The sequence below is a fragment of the Equus caballus genome, chromosome 22, assembly GCF_041296265.1.
Source record: "Equus caballus isolate H_3958 breed thoroughbred chromosome 22, TB-T2T, whole genome shotgun sequence".
NCBI classification, from domain to species: domain Eukaryota; kingdom Metazoa; phylum Chordata; class Mammalia; order Perissodactyla; family Equidae; genus Equus; species Equus caballus.
Window position 1 is genome coordinate 38,504,225 of NC_091705.1, and position 20,128 is coordinate 38,524,352.

A 20,128-nucleotide genomic window follows, 5' to 3' on the forward strand; every position below is an offset into this window, starting at 1 on the left:
TTGCTGGGTTATTGGCTTATACTTAGAAGTATGTTTGTAAACACTACTTCATAGAACAATGCATTTATTAAGTACTAACTGGATGCAAAGCACTGTGCTAAGCTTGAGGGCCACCATTCTTGCCCCAGAGGAGTTCAAAGAACACAAAGGCCCTCAAGAACTCCACCAGGCTGTGGGCTCCAGGGACAGGGGCAGAGCCACTGAGGAGGCGGCAAGTAGGTGCTGTGTGGAGAAGTCAGACGAAACCTACAAAATATTCAGATATTTCCATTCTCGATGTTTACAGTGGGATTTGACCTGTGGTAATATTTGTTAGGAGAATGAGTTCTGTTTCCATATACAACAGGAGCAAGTATATCTCAGCTTATCTCAGAATTATCAACTTTAGAAAATACATACATTTTCCAATTTTTTCCCCTCAGTTCATCCAATTCATAAACCTTTAAAAATCATTTAAAAAGCAAACCAGCCCTGAAAGATTAGTGTCAGAGTACAATCACATTTAAAAACAACGCTTTCATAGCAAACACAGAACAACACTAGCAATGGCAAAGTTCAATTTAAGTGCACACAAAAACCCACTTTAAAACGCCTTTGTAGAATGTATGTAGGGGAAAATAAAAATGCCTTGATTCTGTACTATAACTGGTTTGACTAAATTTAGTGCATGAATCAAACTTATAAGAGCATCTTTGGGTTTGCAAAATCAGAGGGTCACATAAGTAACCAACCTCTCTTCCTAACATCAGAATTACATTTTTTACATAATTCATATAGTTGCATTTTAAGTATAACCTGAATTTCTTTTTGGTGAGGAAGATTCAGACTGAGCTAACATCCTTTGCCAGTCTGCCTCTTTTTTTTTTTTTTTTTGCTTAAGGAAGATTAGCCCTGAATTAACATCTGTGCCAATCTTCCTCTATTTTTTATGCCAGATGCCTCTATAACGTAGCTGATGAGTGGAGTAGGTCCGTGCCTGGGGATCCAAACCTGCGAACCTGGGCGACCAAAGCAGAGTGCGCTGAACTTTAACAACTCGGCCATGGGGCGGCCCCTAACCTGCATCATTTTATTTTATTTTTATTTTATTTATTTTTTGGAGGTAGATTAGCCCTGAGCTAACTGCTGCCAATCCTCCTCCTTTGCTGAGGAAGACTGGCCCTGAGCTAACATCCATGCCCATCTTCCTCTACTTTCTATGTGGGACGCCTCCCACAGTGTGGCTTGCCAAGCGGTGCCATGTCCGCACCCAGGATCCGAAACGGCAAACCCCGAGCCACCGAGAAGCAGAACATGTGAACTTAACTGCTGCGCCACCGGGCCAGCCCATGAATTATTTTAAAAGCAGCTGATTCATAAAATTTATCTGCAGTAGAGAATGAATTTCAAGAAAGAATACCACAAAGAAATCAAAAGCACAAGAAAGGTGTAACCAAGATCTTCCCGGATTCATTCCTGCACACAGAAGGCCTGGGGTGACTTCAGGTACTTGAGGGGTAACTGCTACAACAGCCAGTCCTCCTCTCAGCTGCCAGGTCAGTGGTTCCCAAGCTTTCAGCAGACACTCGGCTTTATTAGTGTTGTCCCAGCATGGGTCCCTTGTTTGAAGAGATATTATCTACTGATTTGTATTTAAGTTATCTTCTCATTCTTTTTAACGATCAGGGGACACTCTGACAATCAGCTTTCTGATCAACACATTATAATCAGTATCACCATACCGAGTTAAAGTGATTCTAGCTAAAGCCTACATTCTTGGCAATCTGTATATAATCTTATCAAGGAAAAAAAAACGTATTATCATTAAGCTTTCCTGAAATCTTAGAAATCGTTTGGTGACACGCCCCATCTCCCATGACCACTTCTCCAGATCAGTCAGGAGTCCAGGACTGTAGATTGGGTACCACTGCTTTAGAATAAGGTTAAGGACTATGAAAAGGTAAGCTTTTGCCACTGGTAGTGCAGAATCTGTGCTTTGAAAACCAACAAGTTAGTTAAGAAATAATTCATATACATATACTCAAAGGGTACCTCTAGACACACTTTTGAAAGGAACCTGTCTTGGCCCACGCATAATACCTGGATTCCTTCCTTCGCTACGAAAAGGGCGGACTATAGGTTTAGGAAATTTTGTTCCTTCCAAAGCTTTGGCAGCAGCTGTGTGCTGGGCTTTTTTAATACTAGTTCCTTCAGCTTTCCAGTGCTGATCTCCAAGTGTTAGCTGTACTGTAAACACCTACAAATGAAAATTGTGAGCTCTCAATTCATGAAACCTGATGTTGACTGTAATATGTCACTCGGACCTTGAACATTTTTTATGATCATGATTTAAAAGGCCAGGTTATTAAAAAGATCCCCCTTTCTGTTGTTTTTATAAACACAAAAAGAGATATATATCATTGATTAGCATTGTATACACTGCATGAAAAAACTATGCTTTGAAAGATGGGGCTAAGTACAGAGATTAAAAAATGTTTTCTTACACGTTAAAATATTAGATGCTGATTATTTAGAAGCCATCCAAAAAGAAACTGTCTTCAATTACTTCTCATGGAAGAAATTTAGCAAACTCAATTTAGACACACAGTAGTATCTCATACAAATTAAAGACAACATTTGTTTTGATGTTGTAAAGTGTTTTTGGACTCTTGTCTGAAAACACAACCCCATTAGGACAAAAACTTGAACAAGTCTGGGAATGTCAGGTTCTAAAATGTTGCCTTTTATTTTCCTAAGACTGCACTATTCAGATGTTGCCTCTACTTTCAGAAGAAAATCAGACCCAAGCAAAGATCTAAAAACGTTTCTGAACTCAATTCTAAAGAGGCATCCAAAACAGCTAATTTTGTCCTCAACAAATGCTAACGATGGCAAGACTATTTTCTCCTTTTTAAGTATAAAGGTAACCCAAGCACACGCTCCATTCTTAAAATTAGGTTATGTTAATCCTAGTAGTATTGAATTACTACTTTGTCAAAAAACTATGACCCATCATAGCACAGTTCTTTAACTCGGGTATGCATCTGAAGAATAACCTGGGAAGCCTGGGGAAATATACATGCCCAGGGATTTCGATGGAAAAGCAGGAGGGGAGATCCTAGCCATGGGTATTTTTAATAAGCTCCCAAAGTGATTCTGACTCACTACCTTTGTAGCTTTTATTTTTCTGATTTTCTTTATCACTGAATATCACTTCGTTTATTTATAAATAATTTACATGAGAAATGTTGGTTTGAGTATGTCAAGGTCATTTAACCTAGGTGCCAGAAGCAATGGGAGTGACTTCCCTTCACAGCTGATTTTTCTTGTAGGTCTTAACTTCAGGATTCCCTCAGTGCACAGCTTCCACTAAAGGGGAAAAATGAAAGAACGCTTCATCCCCTTGAAACATTAGGATTCTCCTGTATTTATGCTGCCGTTTACAAGGTTACTCATGTAAGCACCAATAGTCAACTCAAAACCCTGGCTGGCCTGAGAAGTCAAAAAGCAGAAGCCCGCAACACTGTGCGATCCCAGGGGCATTTCTGTGATCCTTTCATGGAAAGATACTGAAGGGGAAAATGCTAAAAAACAAAAAAAGAGTTAATTTCATGAACAGTCTTGCCTTTCTCCAGGACCTTCTCCATCCGGCATGTTACCACTCTGCTGTCTTCTGTGTGGAGGGTTGGTAGCAAGGTTAGAATTTTGGTTTTGATAGAATTAAAAGTACACCACACCTCTGACTTTTTAAATAGTCTATCAGTCATCTAGGAGGGAATAACTTTTCCTTTTTGAACAACTTGTAGGTAAAAAAAAAAAAAAATGCAAAATGCGGTTATAGATTGAACATATAGCCAAATTACCTAAAGCACTAAAGTTCAAGTGAGAAAGTACATGTTTTAAAAAATACCAAACACAGTTATAATAAAGGGAATCCCAAAGTTAAGGTCTGCAAAAAAAATCCTGTAGAAGAAACAGAACAGTTATAGAAAATGACTAATTGCCTTCCGAAAGTAAAGAAACATTTCAAATATAATTATGCTTTAGAATAATGTTAAAATTAGCTTCATATGAGTGGGAAACTTCTGGTTTTCTTAAACACATAATTGCTTAATAATAATAGCTACCATTTCTCAAGCATTTACTAAGTGCCAGGCATTGTGCTCCACACTTTAACACATAGTCTCTAATTCTCACAATAGACCTATTTGGTAGGTATTATTATACCCATTTTACAGATGAGGAAACTGAGGTTCAAAAAAAATAGTAACTTGGCCAAGGTCGCACAGCTGGTAAGAAGCTAGGATTCAAACCCTGATCTGTCTGACTCCAAAGGCAACTCACCTAACCATGCTACCCTATGGCGCCTATTTACGACCCCAGCTGATGTTACTGTTAATCAAATGAAAAGAGAAACTTGGTATCATTCAAGGCTTGACTGAGGTTGGCATGTCAAGAAAAATGAGGCATAAAGAGACAACTCATCCTTAATTATATTATCTTACTGCAAGGCTAAGATCAGAAATAGGAGGCCCAATTCCTTATCTCTCATACTGTGTCCTCTCATATTACAGCTACAAAAGATAAAGCCAGATATGCAAACATTTAAGTTCCAAGATGTACATTAGCACAGATATCAAACAAGCATAAAAGACTGAATTCCTGAATAACAAATAGCACAAATTCAAATTACAGTCAGTCTTTCATTCTTTAAGATAAGGGGAATGACAAGAATAACTGAAATCAGAGATAATCCAAAATACTCACTTTGAGACTAATTTCTACCCCTCATCTTCAAACCTTTTACCTGGATTGCCAACAAGTAGCAAAACTGATTCCCCGTTCACCTCCTCTCCCTGCCCAGTCTAAGGGTCTAAGGGACACGTGCAAACAAGCAGGAAAGGAGCCAGAGGCAGGCTGCAGCCAGGAGGCCCAGAGCCTGGAAAATTCACAGGAAATCATTCACAAGTGCTTGAGAACTGCCTGTATCCAGAGTCCTAAACAAACACACACTAAATGGAGTTTTAAAAGCCAAGTATCCCAAAAAGAAGCATATCTTTTTTTTTACCCATTCTGCAAGGAGGAAAAAAGCAACTCGCCAAAAATCTATACTTTTGCAACTCTTTATGACAACCTCAGCAGTTTGAAAATACGTATTTTGAATTATAGCACCACTTGCAACAGTATAAAAAGAAAACATTCCTGGTGGGTTATAAACGCACAAGCAGTAAGGACAATATTTACCTTACAGTGAGCTGGACCTTGCTCACGCAAAAGCTTATACTCAGGCTGAATCTTGTTGAAACGGGCTAACTCATTCACAAGACACATTGGGGTTTTCTCTTTGGGGTGTGCCATGTTAGAAGGAACTGAAAAATAACGTAAGAGCATTGAAGTCAACTAGCAGTATATAAGACTGCTGCTCTCCCAGGGATACGAAAAAAGAGGGCAATCACACTGAAGGTCTAAGGATGCAGAGCAGCAGTGACGCAAAACGGCAAACCACACGGGGGGCGCAAGCCTGAACACACAGCTGGGATCGTTTCTGAACCAGGTGAAGCCAGGTAACCTAGGAGAGGGTGTGTCTTCAAAAGAGAGAAAATAGAAGTCAGGGGAACAACTAAACTAAGACAGGCAAGCAAGAGCTGCCATCAGATGAAGCACTGCTACCATAGCCAGCCAAGGGAATCACAAGGAGCTCTACTGAGCAGAGACACGCTGGGCACCGCAACAGCTGTCACTGTACCCTGCCCGTTATTTCACAAAACTCAACATGTCAATACCAGTTCTCAAACAATGACTGTTGTTTTCCACACAGTTAACATCTCATCCCTGGGGTGTCCCTCAGTCTTATCTTCAGAGGCTGCTATCCTCAGACCTTAACTATGATCTATTTCTGACAATTATATAAGTAAAATAAACTGGCCTAGGTGGGCGGGAGTTTTACAAAGTCAGTAGGATGTGGCTACAAGAACACATTAGAAGAAAAAGCAATAAATCCCAGAGGACTGAAATAGTCTGTGCCATTTCCTTTTAAGACAGTCTCAAATGGCAAATGTGGGGAACACTGAATCTCTGGGTACTGTGACAAGCACAAGTCAAGGAAGCTGGCTGGTGAGCCAGTCCAAGGAAGTCTAGAGGTGGAGTGATGGATGCCATGCAGCTGAGAGCAGGACGAGCTTACACTCTAAGAACAGATTTACAAAGTAAAGGAAATGAGAGGATGGAGGAGGAAATGCAAGGGAAATTGTCAGGCATAAGGGGTTGAAAAGAATTTGTTATAAAGTGACTCTGGTATGGAGACACACATGCTGACACCTCCCTTAAATTGGTTTTGCCACTTTGGGCGGGGGCTGGGGAGAAGAATATTGTTTTTAATTTTTTTTTCAGATGTTTCAAGTCTTTTCTAATCAATGAGCACATCTAATTCACTTTTATTTTCCTAATAATCATATTTGAATGCTTCTAAACTTATGTCCGTTCTAAAAAATCTTTGCTTCTTTGTTCAATTTCAAATTGGTCCACACTATGATTTCTGAAATCTCTGGAATCTCAACTTAAACTTACTTGTTCAAAATAAAAATTAACAAATGCCAGTGCACTCTTCTGCTTTCCAGTAAATCTGGCTGCCCCCTGCTTGGGATAAAATCTTATTGACGTATAGAAAGGGGGCTTACACATACAAGAGTTCTTTGTCAGTACTGGGAAATAATTTTACAAGTAGAATTTTTCCATATAACAATGAATATGCAAAGTGGTATTGCTGAATTTTTTTCTGCCAGCCACCACTCTATAGTAGACTAGGCTTTATAGTTTAGTTTTCAATTCTCTTTCTTTCTTTCTTTTTTGTGAGGAAGAGTGGCCCTGAGCTAACATCTGTTGCCAATCTTCTTTTTTTGCTTGAGGAAGATTGTCTCTGAGCTAACATCTGTGCCAATCTTCCTCTATGTTATGTGGGATGCTGCCACAGTGTGGCCTGACAAGTGGTGTGAGGTCCATGCCCGGGATCTGAACCCGTGAACCCCAGGCTGCCAAAGCAGAGTGCACAAACTAAACCACTATGCCACCTGGCCAGCCCCCTCAATTCTCTTTCTTACACTTTGAAACGGTCAGTCAACTCAGGCCTCCATCAACCCAAAGCACAACCAAGTGTTGCGTATCTGGGATAAAGAAGTGTGAGCAGTAATACTTTCTTCTGTTTCTTGAAGGTAAATGTGAGAGCTCCCTACATCTGCAGTCTCTTATCAGATCCGAAAACAGGCTAGGAAAACATTTTAAACAGAAGACACTTGGATTTGTACGCTTACCTGCAGCTGCACTGGTGGATGTAATAGATGCAGAGGGTAAAGCAGAGTTTTGAATAGGTCTACCTGCATTTTCAGAGGGCAGAGAGCTAGTAGTAGAAGGAATACTCATCAAAGGCTGTGAGAGAAGAGACTGGTTCTTGTTCAGTATTTGGCTCCCTGAGAGAGCGGCAGATGGGTTCTGAACTTGAACTTGAACTTGAGACATGGTCACTTTCAACAAAAGTGAACAACTGCAGGTAAACAGCTTTCAGTGCAGGTTAATTCAGTGCTATGAAGTCTAAAGTTCTACCTAAAAGTTGTAAGGGAAAGAAAATAAAAAGGTAAATTATAGAGGAGATATGTAATTGCCAATATTCAGTCAAAATTGGTGTCACCTACTCAAGTATGAAAATAGCCCCATTTAGCATGTAGCTATGTTGATGTATTAGAAATGTGTTTCTCCTTGGCATACAGTAAGGTTCCTGGCCTTGTGACTTTTTCAGTGTTTTTAAATGACTTAGAAAACCCACATGCTCATTTTACAAATGAGAATCAGTAGGGTATGATATTTATTGCTGAATATTGAGAATTATAAACTACAGCTTATATTCAAAAATGCAAATTTAAAAATATGGAGAGGTTTTCCATACTATACGGGATATGATAAAGGTTTCTGGTTTCAAAATTATAAGAAGCTGAAAGCAACCCAGGTTCATAAAACCATTAACAGGTGACTGTAAATACTGCTTCCACATTAAGGGCCATGTACCAGATTGGCACCTTAGAGTTTCCTTGAAGTTGACTGAAGAAAGGGGAATTTCTTCTGCTGTTTCTTTTTCCTTATGATGATAAAAGATCTATTTGTTTTCCTAAGAGGTTTGTTTGAGATGGTCTCATTTACAGACCCCAAACAAGAAAACGGTTGCACCCATATCAGTGCGCACAATCCTGAGAATTATTTGAACAGCAAAGAACATTCTATAGTGTTTGTACTGTTAAAAGCAAAAGTAGAGATGAAGAAGAGAGGAACAGATTTCAGATCGGCAATCTTACTGGTGTGGGTGGGCGGAGCCTGAGTAGAGGAGATTGTTTACTTCATCTTCTGAGTTCCAAAGGTTTTATTTCTAAATACATTTAAATTTTTCATGAGTCAAAATAAGAGCAGTTGTGCTCATTTTCACGGCCATCCTTCAAAAGCTGAAAATGTTTAAGCAAGTCCAAAGTACTTCAAAATAACCAGTGGCAACAAAGAGCAGAAAAAGCCAGCCAAAGCAGGAACCAGCAAACTAACAAATTGGAAGTTCTCTTACAGACTAATTGTTCGCTACTTTAATTTTTTTAAAAGGCTCAGAATGATTTTTAATTAAAGCTGGACCTCTGGAAAGAGATAAATGACCGGAGCAATTAAGTTACTTGAGGAGTCCTGGCACATTCTCTCTTGCCAAGAGCAAAAAGCACTGTAAAACTCAAAACAACAACAACATCCTCAGCTGAAGCATAACTTGGATAGCAGAGGCATAAACATTACCTTATTCAACAAAATTTCCCAATATTGCAGTTGTTTCTTGTTCGCTTTTGAAATCAAAACAAAATAAGAGAGGAGATCCACTGAAGATCTGGATAATGGTCTTAGCAGACAAGCTGCCAGTGTCAAGAAACAAGTCCAGAACCGTTTAGAAGTCAGCTATGACCTTGTTTCTCTGTTTTTATTTCCTTCAGCTGCCAAAATAAAAATATTTCTCTCTCAATCTTCCCTATCCTCCTCTATTCACTTCTTCTTCCTCCCTCTCTTTATAAACTCTGTCTGGAAGGCACTTTTCTATCAAAAAAAAAAAAAATCATAAGAAGCGTACTCACAACTTCACAACACCAACCACAGGTCACAGTCAAAAAATAAGCCAAAAGCAAAGTGTTTGCTCCGTAGTCTACCCGTATCCCGGAAGAAACAACCCAACTCTGCTCTGGGTGGCTCTGAGAATCTGAGACTGAATGAACTAAATTTAGAAAAGGTGGGGCCCAAAGGGATCCTTTTTGTCTAATGCTGTCTATAACAGGCCTACTGCCAGCAGTTGCAGTCACAGACATAAATACATAGGTTTTCTAGAAGTTGAGAAAGAGAACAAACAGGCTTTTACTTACAATTGTCTCAAAAATGTTGGCCTGAAGTTCACCTGGAGGAGTTATGTCTTTATAAAAATTGGTTGAAACAAGCAGTTCAAAACTGCAAATAAAAATTTTTTAAACTCTCCTAATAAGATTGTCTACTTTGCAAATCATTAATTTCCAACATGAACAATACTAAAATTCAACAAATAGTACTCATTTGCTAAAAAGTTTTAGTTATTTGCTAATTCAACACTTCTATGTGTCTTTAAGCCTGAAAAGAGAATCTAAAGCAGTGATTCTAAAGAGGGGGTAATTTTGTTCCCCAAGGACATCTGACAATGTCTGCAGACATCATCTGGTTGTCACAACTGGAGGATGGGAGGACCTACTGGTATCTAGTGGGCAGAGGGGCCAAGGATGCTGTTTCAAGTACACATACACTAACCCACAAAATAAAATCTTATAATGTAATAAGTAACTTACATTCTTAAACAGGAAAAGAAAATCCCCTTTTCATCTCAAAAGGCTCTAAAAAGTTGATGCTAATATTTTGCCCAAACAGACGCTCCTCTCTCAATGAGAAGTCATGCAGCTATCAAAGTTATGAATGGGGGAAAATAAATTCTTTACCCACATAATTCATAGAACAAAGCTTTTCACTACTGCCATTTATATAGTTCATAGCCACTTTCAGGGACTCATGGAATTTTGGAGATGATTATTTCTGTATGAATTTAGAACTTGTTGCTCAACAGTACTCTGTCCTGAAGATTAAATCCTTACATCAAAACTTGTCTTTTCCTTTAAACCTGTTTTAAAGAATTGTTATCCACCAAATAAATTAGGGATTCGAGAGAGATTAAAATGCTTTGTTAGAATCATCTTACAGAAGAACAATATTACACAGTAAAATTAGGCTGAAAAGTTTGAAACACAAAGACTCTTCAGTGTCCCCAGTGCTGGAAACACCTCTGCTAAGCCTGTGCCATGCTGCCATTTCCCTGCCTCCAGCACAGAGGCGGGCCTTTCATCTCCTGGGCTTCTCCTGTTGGAAGAGCTTTAGACACCAACTCAGGAAAACAGGATCATCCTATTCTCGAATCCTAACTTTACGGAGCGTATATAAGCACTCTAACACTAAGAGGGGTGATAGGATAGAGTCATGGGTACCTCTTTTTAAAAGATTCCTAATTTCAAGTCCCTCCAGGGTCTAACTTTGGCTTGGTGACACAAAAATTTTCTCGTAAAAATAGTCTCTCCTTGGCTGGCAGCTTCCATTTTACAAGTGTCAAGTACTCTTTAACAGGTTGTGGGGAAGGGGAACATGGACACATCAAGTCTACGACAGCATTTTTTAAAATCATACACGATGTGCTAAAAAGCAATCAGGCGCAAAGTGCATATTGCTCACTCAGCGGCAAATCCACCTAGGCCACACTGAGCGCGCAGTCTGAGTGATGTATTTAAGCACAAGAAGGCAGATTCTTCTAGAAATAGGTTACAGAACGATGTGCAATAGTACTTAGCCTTATTCACTTTCAGCCACAGACTGTTAAATTGTTGTAGTATGAAATAACTACTTCAGCAGTTATGGAAAAACATCACTGTTAATATTCAATTTTTTAACTGGATTAATACATGACTTATAATGAAGTATCTATACTTTTGTGTAATCAACACATCATTTCTTGCAACTAAGATATACAATTATGTACCGGGGGGATCTGGGGAGATAAAGCAGGAAAAAAAAAAAAGACTGGCAACAGTTGTTAGCTCAGGTGCCAATCTTAAAAAAAAAAAAATTTCCTTTTGTAATAAGTGATGTTTCCAAACAAGATTTTTTTTAAAAAAAAAAAGAAAAAGAAAGAAAAGAAACATACAAACAAAAGAAAGCAGTCATCCCAATTCTGGACAAGCTTTAAGATAGCCACAAACATTTCACTAAATATCCCCACTTCAAAGTCCTTCATTAAATCTTGTGTAGCATGGGCAGAGGTACACAGGAGTACTCTAGTTCCTTGCCCTGAGAAAGCACTGGCAGTATCAATAGCAATTTTAGGATATATTCATTCAATATCCAACAAAAATGTTTTAAGCATCTACAACATGTGAACCCTTATTTGGCAGACTGTACATTCTTAAGTGCTAGAAAGAACCTATTTGTTAAACTTTTCCTCAAAGACACAAGAAGAGATCTTTAATTAACTAAATCTATTTATCTGTCCTGGTTTGGTGTTTTTTTTTTTAATTTTTTTTTCTTTTTCTCCCAAAGTCCCCCAGGACATAGTTGTGTATTTCTAGTTGTGGGTCCTTCTAGTTGTGGCATGTGGGACGCCACCTCAGCGTGGCCTGACAAGCAGTTCTACGTCTGCGCCCGGGATTCAAACCTCCGAAACCCTGGGCCACCGAAGCGGAGTGCACGAACTTAACCACTCAGCCACAGGGCTGGCCCCTCTCTTTAGTTTTTGAAAGGCTCCACTCTTAGAGACATTTGTCAACAACTACAAAAAGCTAAGGAATAAACCACTTTCCCTACAATACCCTGGAAATACACACCTAAAATACCCATATCATTCCCTCACATCCAACAGTTATTTCCAAGATCCTTTTTTGACACACTTTTCTAGTTGCAATGTGATTACATGTTTTCTGCAAGTAAACTTACCCCACCCACCCACCATATCTCCCCACCTTCACCCCCAACCAGCACTTGCCATCCTCTGCCCCCAGGAAACAGCAATTCATTGACTCTAAACATCCAAACACCTATAGGCAAGACAGCCACACATAGAGAAACACAGCAATCATTATCATCCTACATAATCATTTCCAAAAAGACAAAGTCAATGTCAAGCAAATAATGTCCAATAGCAGGCCGATATATCAAATCACACAGTAAGAAAAGATACTTTAAAAGAAGTATGACAAACCTACTCAAAAGGAAAAAAAGAAAAAAGACCACTGTGTACTTGGTACTCAAGAGAAAGACGCAGGAGAAGTAGCCCTGAGGAGGCACAATCACTCGCAAGACAATAAAAGCGGCCAACAATAATGCCTGGAAACAGCCCAGGCTGCTCGAGACCTTTGCATCGGATACAAGTGACTGACTGCGGCCCCATCTCGCACCTGGCCCAATGCCAAAGAGGCAACGGAGGATTTTCTTTCCACTCAAATGGAACCATTGGGTGGTCCATTTAAAGAAACGTTTCCTAAAAAAGAATTAATTATTAATTGTTCATCCTAGAAAAACCATCACACAATAGTCTGTACTAAAGTGAAAAAAAAATTTAGCCCTGCAGCCTAACAAACTGCAAACCTTATTTTCTTTTCCAGCTTTGAAAGCTTAGCCCTTCCCTAGAAGAAATTCTTAAAAATAAATTCGAATACTTACCATTTTTGTAAATATGAAAGTGTTTTTAAAATTTAAACTTATAAAAACATATAAAAATGTTTTAAACCAATCAAAATGAATATCTGTGCATGATTTGCTGCCTATTTTTAAGAGTAGCACTGACATATTCTTGAGTAAGAAAGGGCTCGGTTCAACATAACAGTTAACTGGCTTTTCCTTTCAGAAAAGGGAATTTGTAGTCCGTAACCATGTGGCATCTACCCAGAAACACAACCGCACTTACCATCATCTTCATGCAAAACAGATCAGTGCCAAGACCCAGTTTCTAAGAAACCAGCCTCGCTGCTAAGTAGCAACCAACGATGTTAAAACTGACCAAACTTCTGAGTGGTGGCTTTCAGTTCTATTCCAACTCAGAGAGCAATTACATGTCCAACTCTTGGCAATCCACTGTCGGGTACCTCAGTTTCTCCAAAGCACTTTGTAACAGGATATTTGACAAAGCTTCAGTTGTAGCAATGTGAGAGCTAAACCACTGAAGGAATCCTGAGGCATGGTAACAGTTATTCAGTTCTTTGACAAACAAAGCATTTTACAAATTCAGCGTGATGAGTCAGCGTGATGAGCGTAAATCCATTCACTAAACTTTGTGCAACTTCTATAATTTCCTTGTGCTTCAATTTCCTCATCCCCAAAGAAAGTTGGGTTAACTTGTCCACTAATTACCACCCCCAGAGACATGGCATGACAATGTGCTTTCAGCTCCTGGAGGGGAAGTGCTAAAAAACACAAAGCGTTGCTAGTTTGCGTAGTGGACCCTGCAGTGCCCTGACAAAAGTCTGTAAAATCCTGAACACTCGCAGGAAACTTTTTTGGTCTAGATCATAAGCGGCCAGTGGTGAACAGAACTTGATTCATAACCTAATCTCACAGGAGACAACAACGCTGGATTATTTCCACAAGTTTGAAAACCAGATTTAACATAATCCGAAAAGTCAAAGCAAACTACAAAAGTTTCTATGATCAAGAGACTTATTGAGGGAGTTACGTTTAATGACAACTTCGGTGGTCAATTTTCCTGTCTACATTTAAAGTACATGGCAGTGCTGGCTAGAGGGTTTTACATTCTTGCCAACAACTTTCCCTGCATTTACTTTCTAATTAAATCTCAAGTGTAAAAGGAAATTCAAACTGCATAAAATTTCTTCTGTTTCTCTAATAGTACACCCAGAAGTAAAAGTCATTTTCCACACAAGTCACTGAAGAGTGCAAAAATATTACAGATTATGAACAGGCCTGAAATTACAGAGCCAAATTACGTGTACCTTAAAAAGAGGTGCTCCACGAACAATGTTGTTTTGGTTCAGTTCTGAGAGGTTATGTGGTTAGGAAACTCCTGGAAAATAAGAAACAGTAATAATTCACTAAAGCAAATTTTTTTCTGAAAATGAAGATATATAATGCTAAAGTTTTAGGGAAACCTAAAATTTACAAGTAGGCAAGTTTCTGAAAGGATGATGTCATGGCTTGAAGCAACACACTAGAGTCTACAAAAGACAAGACTGCCTGGGAACTGGGTAGAGAGTGCTTCGCACAGACACAAAGATAAGAACCAGCAGAAATTCCCTTTTTCAGTCTCAATTACTTCCTGATAAGGGAGCTGTGAATACCTCAGAATTAATTTTTAAAAAAGAAACTGGACAATCACACAAGCCTAACTTTTAAACTTATGGGGTTCCCTTGCCCTTTAACTACTGGCTAAGTATTTTATTCATAGATGTCCTGACCATATGTTTGGTGATACAAATGCAACTACACGGGAAAATTTACAAAAAGGCACCACTTTGTACATAAATATTCCTCCATTAAATTGCAAATATGAAAAAACACATTACCTCTAGTAAGTCCAAATCATAATCATTCTTTAGAATTGGATTTTAGGTGACATAAGAATTTAAGTTTCAAACCCTTGGGTCAGATTTATCTAGAGGTTCCCTTCTTTTTAAATGGTAGTAGTCAGTAACAAATAGAATTTCTTACCTTGAGATGCTTTTTGAATTTTTACAACATAAACTAATTTTGCTCATTTCAATTGCTCACTGCTACTGTGCCTTAACAGACAATAAAAAGTAGCTGTTCACTGTCCAGATGATTTCAGATATAAAATCATGAGCTCTAATTTGTCCTACAGTGTTTTAACAACTCAAGCTCTTCTTTCTGTAAACAGGAAACTATACTAACAACTTTCCAATCTAGAACCCTGTTGTTCCATAATCTTACCCATTCAAGAGACTAGCATGAATGAGAACTGAAAAAGGCCTCTGAGCAGCCCAAACAGATGTCTAAGACCACCTAATAGAGCCCATGCCTTTTCAATGGAACTTCCCTCAATTCAAGCCCACCTATGCTGACCAACAATGGCAGGTTTGGTATCTAGTTTTCTAGCCCAAACCAGAAATTAAAACATTAGAATGGAAAAAGGGAACTGCCAGTGTCAGACATAATGACAAGAGTAAGAAACAACTGCCAACAACTTAACAGCAAAAAAAAAAGGAAGGCGGGAGAAATACAGCAGTCTGCAACCACTAGGTTTCAAACATCTTGACACAACACAAATAAATAATAGCTGAGATTCATATACACATTCACACCTCCGTGAGCAAACATTTTTTAAATCCCCCAACCATTTTCAAATGATAATCCAAAGCCATTATGTTTATTACCAGTATATTTATATAGCACTTACTTACTGCAAGCAGTGGCAGAGAAGAAAGACTGGTAAGCCCAATTCCCTTTCTTTCCCACTCAAGAAAGCATACTAGAATGCAAGAGGGTGAATTAAATTCATTGCTTTATTCACGGAACAAATAATTATTGAACACCTACTATTTGCAGGCACTATTCTAGACACCGGGAAGAGAACAGTGCACAAATAAGATGTAGCCCTCATCCTGGTGGAATTCACAATTGTATAGGAACAACCTTAAACCCAACACAAATTTAAATAAATAATTCACAGTGGTATTTTAATTAGTAGTAACAAATCACTTATAATACACATCATCTCACAACTAAAGGAGACACAAAAGAACATAAAAGACCTCTTGGCTGCAAAATGCTGACACAGGATAAGGGCAAACCAGCTAGCAAATAGCTGTTTGGCTAGGGTGCAGAAAATTCTTGAAAAGGGATCCAAGTTTGGGTCCCAACTCTGGCACTCAGCTAAATAACCCTGAGCAAGTTACACCTCTTGGCTTCAACCTTTTAATTTACTAAATAAGGTTACCACCACCAATTTAATATGTTAATAAAACAATAATCGTGTGATTCCTGGGTGGGTTACCTGGTAATGTACGTGAAATGCTTATAATCTATGACATGCCATACCAAAGACGGCGGTTAAACATTTTTTTCTTAGGGTACATGGTAACTGATATTATAAAATAACATTAATAAATCATGTTCAAAACATACTATTTAAGAAAAAAAATGTAGCAAACTTAGAAAGAACCTCATCCAAAAAAAATTTGGTCTTTTTTTACTATTCCTTTTTAAGTTTAGTGCTTAAATGATAAATTCTTGGTTAACAAGGAAATTAGTACCTAGCAGTACTCAAACTAAAGGTTCATTCTACTACAAACCAAAAGGAAACATTTACCTAACCATGTTTGACCGTCATCTAGGTAAAGTGTCATGGAGTCCCACTGAGCAAGTTGGTTCAAATTGTGCAACATAAGCTTCCACGCATAACCAAACTTATTACATATAAATCATCTTTCTGACAGGGAAAGGACTGCCTAGCATTTTGTACAAAATCATAACGGCATCAGCACACAATGGCCCTATTTGTGTCAGGGTGGAATCTGCAAGAGTAGAAAATTCATGCCTCAGTTAATTTTAATCTATAGAAAGCACGGACTCCAAAAAAGAAAAAGTGTGCGAGAATCAGACAAGATCCAGTTAGATCATAACTCTCATGAGTTAGCTCATGAGAGGGGAGCTAATATCGTAACAATTTAAGAAGCGTTATCTGCTCATTTCACCCCTAGAAAAGACACATTTCCAACACCTTTTCATGATTAATGAGACACACGTATGTCATTACAGACTACACGGCCACCTCAATTGAGGTTTAACGCAGAATGGAAACTCATACACCCCTCACTAAAACCCCAATCCAAAGCACATTTCACTTCAGTCACCTAGGCTTTTAAGTCTAGCCGTAAGAGATGACCACTGCCTGAGTGGAGGACCAGAGAGGCTTCTTATTCAGGAGATCATCAATTCAAAGAAACCGAAAAGAAAAAACTGTTCAGGAGGCAGTTCAATACGTAACGGAAAGTTACATTAAATATTCCCATTACCAGCAGCCAGAAAATGGATGTTAGAAATGGCTGGGAATCAGGGCCGCCCGGTGGCAGAGCGGTTAAGTTCACACGTTCCGCTTTGGCGGTCCGGGGTTCACCAGTTCAGATCCCAGGTGCGGACCTAAGCACTGCTTGGCAAGCCATGCTGTGCCAGGCGTCCCACGTATAAAGTAGAGGAAGATGGGCACAGATGTTAGCTCAGGGCTAATCTTCCTCAAAAAAGAAAGAAAGAAAGAAACGGCTGGGAATCAAAGAGGGCAACAACCCCATAAAGTTAACTGGAAGTGCTGTTAACTCATTGCCAATAAAACAGAACATTATAATTTGAAAGAAACCAATTTTCTTAGCAATAACCTTGTCTATAGTTAATAAATCATTTTTAACAAACTTCATGAAGGATTATAGCAATAATTTAGGGGAGAGCCTTCTTCAACACAAAGGTTAATGAAACATCTTCCTCTCCATTTACTTGTACGGACCCCACCTCCCAACCGGGCAACAACCCTATCAGCTTAAAAATTTTACTTTAATTTGACTGCAGCAATCCATCACAACAAACAAAAGCAAATTGTGAATCTTCAAACTATTTCTAGGGAATGATGAATAGGGTTCATTTAAAAAACTGAGTATCACTGCACCAGACTTTTTTCCAAATTCGTCTAAAGTTCTAGTGAACAAAATTTACCCTAACTGTAGTGGGTGGAGAGTGGGGGAAGCACTGGTGACAAGCAGAATAAATTATCCTGAACAAAAAGCACCTGAGCATAATTGGAGCTGAAGTGTGGTTCAGTGGAAAGAGCTCAGGACCCCGCTCCAGTTAGCTGGCCTCCCACATGGGCCTGGGTATCCTCAGCTATTAGGACACTTCACGTGCAAAGACGTTTGTGAGTATGTTGTGAAATACAACATGAAGCATCTACTTCAACCTTTGGCACAAAGGAACAGCTCAATAAACAGCAGCTTTTATTTTATTAGATAAATTCAACCTGCTCTTTCAGATTCCTTTCCTGCATCAAATAACCCTCACCCTGTAATCCTAACCTGGCACATGGTAAGAGCTCAATAAATAGTAGCAAATATTATCATCCAGCAAATTCACTAGTCCTGGCCTCAGTGACATAAACATCTATAAATATAAACTTATAGCTACACACCACTTGTAAAAAAAAAAAACATTTTAAATAGGAATAGAGAACATGCTGACTAAAATCAACCCACTCACTGGGCAACCAGTTCTAAAGCTCCATCAAATAGAGAGACAATCTGATGAGCACTCATTTTCACTTAGGGCAAAGACCCCATGGCACTTGGATAGATTTTTCTGAGACTCTGCACCTGGGTAGACATGATAAAAAATTCCAGGACGATTCTGAACTCTGCATCATATTATAATACAATGGCCTGTTTTGCTTCCATTACTGTTAGAAACTCACAAAGTCATCGCACTTCTTTCCCAAATTAGATTCCAGATTAAACAGAAGCAGATGGGCCACAGATTTAATATTTAGAAGACTAATTTTTAATCGAAAGCAAATACTTTCTTGGATAGATTTTTCTACTTTTGCTTTCAGTAAATACACTTGGAGGGAGCCCCCTGAATATACTCCTTTAACAAAGAAATGAACATGCGTAATTCCAGAAAATATAATTAAGCCGAGAATTTGTTTCTACCATCACTTATTTGGTGACATAAATCACTTTTACATCAATCTTATTCACTACTATGGGAACCTAAATACTTAAAAATAAATTAAGCTATTTGCAGCAAGTTCCCCATTTTACCATTTTCAAATAGTAAATAACTTTCTTTGGTAAGGTTTTTTAGTTCAAAGCATTAAGTTGTCGGAAAAACAGATATCCAAGCCATCCATCTGGTGGCATTTGTTAAGATCAACTAGCTATATAGGTATAATCCTATTATCTCCTTACTAGGTGAGAACAAAGGATTTGGTCAACATTATTCAAGCTTCTAATACTTGATTTACAGATAAGCATTCCTTGGTGCAAAAATTCATTAAACAATTTCCTTTAAAAAGCAAGAGTTCTGAAGTCAAAGCAAAATTGGAAACAAAAATCAACAAAGCTCTTGGTTTTTAAAGATCTAGGAAAACCTTATAAAGATGTCTCAATTTAAAATTAACTGTAGATATGCATGCTGAAGTATCTAGTGTGCTGACGCTGCAATTTACTTTGAAAGGTATCGAAAAATAAAATAGATGAATGAATTAAGAAATGGACAGATGGAACAAACATGTGACAAAGCAAGCATACTAAAAAGTTAATGGCGGAAAGTAGGTGACAGATACAGAGGTGTACACTAAAATTCTTTAAACTTTATCTGTTTGAAATTTTTCATAATAAAATGTTGGAGAAAAATAATCAGTAACTAACATGTTTTCTCAAAGTTCAATCTCTAACATGTAAATTATACATTTCTAGAACAGCATAAATGCTATAGCCTTGATTTTGATGAGGTGTTGTTTAAAGAAAAGCTCATGTAGAATATTACACCAGAAGCACTTTAACCACAAATGTCTCTGTCACCAGAAATTAATTTAAAACAACCTGTTGCAGGTCTAGTGTGAAACAACATCTGCTATAAAATTCTCTGAACATTTCTGAAGGCTCCAAAATCCCGTTCTGAGAGAAAGAAAGCAACCCGGAAAGCTCTCACTTGTGGGGGAGGATTTACATTTCCCCAAACTGAGCAATTCTGTGTCTCTGAGTCTGACGCCAAATAAGATGATCCAGTTTGGAGGCTCATAAAAATAAGGCCCCTGAAACCAAGTGATGACATCCCACACAAAAACACCTTTTCTTTCATGAAAGTTCAATGTTTATCCTGGAGAATTTCACTCACTCCATCCAGCAAAAGGGCACCAGAGGAAGGTGCCCTACAAGCTTGAGGCCCCCTCTGTGCCTCCCACACCTAACATCGTCCTGGTCCTACTGGGGAGACTGGGTGAGCAGCACAGGATAGCTCCATACTCAACGATTACATCCAGAGTAATGCTAACGGGCTGGACTTCCAAAGTGGG

At 38.6% G+C, this 20,128-nt stretch overlaps 1 protein-coding gene across 33 annotated transcripts in view; it reads right to left on the minus strand.

Annotated features, from left to right (window-relative positions):
- The window catches only part of STAU1 (staufen double-stranded RNA binding protein 1), a 54,789-nt gene that overhangs the window by 31,160 nt on the left and 3,501 nt on the right, over positions 1–20,128 (minus strand). For 4 of the 33 annotated variants that reach the window (XM_023626702.2, XM_070246892.1, XM_023626705.2 and 1 more), the window contains exons 2-5: positions 14,049–14,119; positions 7,287–7,575; positions 5,224–5,348; positions 2,032–2,236 (exon numbers count right to left, since the gene is read on the minus strand). The exons of 2 other annotated variants lie outside the window; for them this stretch is intronic. In XM_023626702.2, coding sequence (XP_023482470.1) covers positions 2,032–2,236; positions 5,224–5,348; positions 7,287–7,491 — 535 coding nt within the window. In that variant the 5' untranslated portion in view covers positions 7,492–7,575; positions 14,049–14,119. Of the gene's footprint in view, positions 1–2,031; positions 2,237–5,223; positions 5,349–7,286; positions 7,576–8,793; positions 9,239–12,497; positions 12,583–14,048; positions 14,120–20,128 lie in introns of those variants that run through there. 27 more of the 33 variants (XM_023626707.2, XM_023626706.2, XM_070246899.1 and 24 more) reach the window with 14 other exon arrangements.